Source organism: Sorex fumeus, unplaced genomic scaffold, assembly GCF_029834395.1.
Source record: "Sorex fumeus unplaced genomic scaffold, SorFum_2.1 ptg000098l, whole genome shotgun sequence".
NCBI classification, from domain to species: Eukaryota; Metazoa; Chordata; class Mammalia; order Eulipotyphla; family Soricidae; genus Sorex; species Sorex fumeus.
The window spans coordinates 73,564,339-73,567,656 of record NW_026606155.1 but is presented as its reverse complement, the minus strand read 5'-3'; the positions used below and the strand labels follow the sequence as shown (position 1 = coordinate 73,567,656).

At 39.3% G+C, this 3,318-nt stretch overlaps 1 gene segment (V, D, J or C); it reads left to right on the top strand.

The window, feature by feature from the left end:
* Positions 1 to 466: 466 nt before the first annotated feature.
* Positions 467 to 982, top strand: LOC130041662 (T cell receptor alpha variable 13-1-like). The segment is given in 2 exon segments: positions 467 to 518; positions 657 to 982. Coding segments are annotated over 2 exon segments (378 nt in total).
* Positions 983 to 3,318: the final 2,336 nt, after the last annotated feature.

The window sequence follows — 3,318 nt, the reverse complement described above, 5'->3', positions numbered from 1 at the left end:
ATATTTTTTTAGTTTAAGTGAATGAACATGACGTTTTTTTGAGTTATCGTTTATTTGTAAACCATATCTGCCGTTAAACACCAAGGGTATTTACCTATTTCCTACTTACTCACTATGACCTAGTAGTGCGCAGATATTTAACTCCTGGTCTCTCCATTTAGATTTTGAACCCAGTCCTAATTTATGCAACCTTTGCTTTCTTTTTGTGTCTGAGTCCCTCAAAGGCGCTACAAAACACACGGGAGCTGCAAGTTCAGTAGTTGTAGATGTTACCACAAGATGGCAGTGCACCCTGCTGCTGCAGGACAATGGCTTAAAAAAACAGGCTGTGGCAGAAGCACTGTCTCATTGGTTGAATAGCTCAAGCTAGAAAACACTGGCTGTTAGGAAAAGGACTAACTTGACACTGGAAGCAATTGGTGTGCTGGGCATTGCAGACCCCGTTTGGTCTCTAAAGGGAGCGACAATGAAGCCATCTATTGGAGCTGGATTCGTGTTCTTGTGGCTGCAGATGGGCTGTGAGTTGAGAGATTGGGAGAATGAGTGAGAAGATAAACTTTAGCAGCCAAAGAAGACTTGATCGAGGTTTTCTCTAGTCCTATAATTCTGGTATATAGCGACCTATTTTCCTAGTGTCACGTTTTCTTTCTCTTTAGGTGTCAGTAGAGGCGAGCAGGTGGAGCAGAGTCCTTCCACCCTGAGTGTCCAGCAGGGAAGCAAGGCTGTTGTCAACTGTAACTATTCGGACAGTGCCTCAAGCTACTTTCCCTGGTATAAGAAAGAACCTGGGAAAAGTCTCCAGCTGATAATATACATTCTTTCAACAAAGCCAAAAGAACAAGACAAAAGATACACGATTTTTCTGAACAAGAATGAGAAACATCTTGCCCTGCACATCGCAGACACGCAGCCCGAAGACTCAGCTGTGTACTTCTGTGCAGCAAGCACACATTGCTTCCCAGGCACCTGCAACCTGTGCTGAAACCCAAGTTTTGGGGGCAGCCCCCTTTTCTTTGGTTCTGTTAGGTTTGTCTGCAATGGAAGCTAATGTATGAGACAGTAAATTATAAAAGAAGTCAGATTCATGCAGATGTGAAAGAGTTAAAAATTTTGTTAAGTAAATGTTGCTGAATGAATCCTTGAAGAAATTTTGTTATGTTTTATTTTAAAATAAAGTACTTAAAGATAATTCTACATTTTTTTAGTCTCTGCTAATTAACTAATCCTTTGTAACAAGGTCTAATTTCTTTATAAGGAAAGGTAAGGTAAGGTAAAGGCCCTCCCGTTGATCGTCGATGTGCTCGAGCGGGCCCAGTAACGTCTCCATTGGAGACTTTGTTGTTACTGTGTCTGGCATATCGAATACTCTCGGTAGCTTGCCGGGCTCTCCGAGAGGGGCGGAGGAATCGAACTCGGGTCGACCATGTTGGCCGCCTGTAAGGTGAACGCCCTACCACTGTGCTATGAATGAGTTTTTATCTTTTGTCTTCAGTAAGGTAAGGTAAGGTAAAGGCCCTCCCGTTGATCGTCGATTTGCTCGAGCGGGCCCAGTAACGTCTCCATTGGAGACTTTGTTGTTACTGTGTCTGGCATATCAAATACTCTCTTTGTCTTCAGTAATGCATGCTATTTAGTAGAACATAAGATAAACATGAACAAAACGCTGTCTCGTTTGCCAATGCGTCAAAAATCAGATGGACTGGACATGTAATGAGATTTGAAGATGACCGCTGGACTAGAGCCGTTAACCGACTGGATTCCACGGGACATCAAAAGACCACGTGGCGGCACCTACCTGATGGTCAGACTTCTTCATCAAGATCCTGAAAGATCGGTTTGAGGCTCTTCGTGTTCCTAGAATGAAAAGACGCCATTGGGCTACCCTAGCACGCGGCAGGGACAAATGGAGACATTACTGGCGCCCGCTCAAGCAAATAGGTGATAAACTGATAGCATGCCAAATATAAAATATAAATATGTTAAATGCATAATAAACTCAGATAATTTATTGCTTATATTTAGTTTTACTGTCATTGCAAATTACTGTACAATTAGAATTTAATTTTTTTCCTAGCTAATATTCTATCTTGAATTGAGTAATCTAAATTTATTTGATTTCTTCTCCAGATTTGTAATGGGTTTGTAAGTACTTGTCAACATAAAAAGTAACTTTTGCTGTTATTTATTTGTGATAAAATTTTATATATTTATAGATCTCTGGTGGGCTGGAGCAATAGCACAGCGGGTAGGGCGTTTGCCTTGCACGTGGCCAACCGGGTTTGATTCCTCCATCCCTCTCAGAGAGCCCGGCAAGCTACCGAGAGTATCCTGCCTGCACGGCAAAACCTGGCAAGCTCCCCGTGGCGTATTTGATATGCCAAAAACAATAACAAGTCTCACAATGGAGACATTACTGGTACCCACTCGAGCAAATCAATGAACAACAGGACGACAGTGCTACAGTCCTTCTTCTCTGGTAAAAATTTGACAGCTCTTCTTGTAAGCTCTGGGCCACTTTCTTGTTAAAATAGGGTCTGTGCTGGCCCAGAGAAAGGTTTTATCAGGTCTTAGTTCCTGTGCTCACAAGGTGGCTTTTTTCAGCCCTGGGGCTATTGGATACTTTACTTCCCAGGATTCACCAGCATTTTCCACTAGATCCTAGTCATGTTTATATTTCTTGTGTATCTGAGGGAACTTACTAAGTGAAACTATGTATTGTAGAACATGAAATTCAGATTCAGTTCACAAATATGCTTTTAATTCTCCATATTGTATTAATACTGTTTTATATTTACTTTAAACATTTAGAAAAGTTATTTGTTTTTTTGAGAATTTAGTCTTTTAATTATGAATACAGAGAACAAAGTTTTAATGTAAGCCTTGTGATTAAATTTAAATTTTTTGTGAATAAGAAACATCTGAAAGTTTGACATTTAATTATTCAAAAAATTTAGCAAGAACATGACCCATAAATCTTTATTACTTTAGGATTTATCCCCACTTTATTTTTATTGTTATATTTATAATATGAAATCATTGTCATTTGTATATGTGAAAATTTTATTCGTATTTGTTGTTCATTTTACTGAACTCAAGAAAATGAATGGAAATTATATATTTTTTTATTAAGATTAATTCCTAAACCATTTTCCCATGCGACAGGAATTAGCTGCTCTTCAGATTCTTTTAACATTCCCTCATATTCTTACTACGCATAAATTGGCAGCTGCTATGCTGAGCTGATACATCTTGGCTGAGTCTTGGCTGACAATTATTTGCTAGTAAATTTAAGCTTACAGGGAAACTTAAATTGAAATG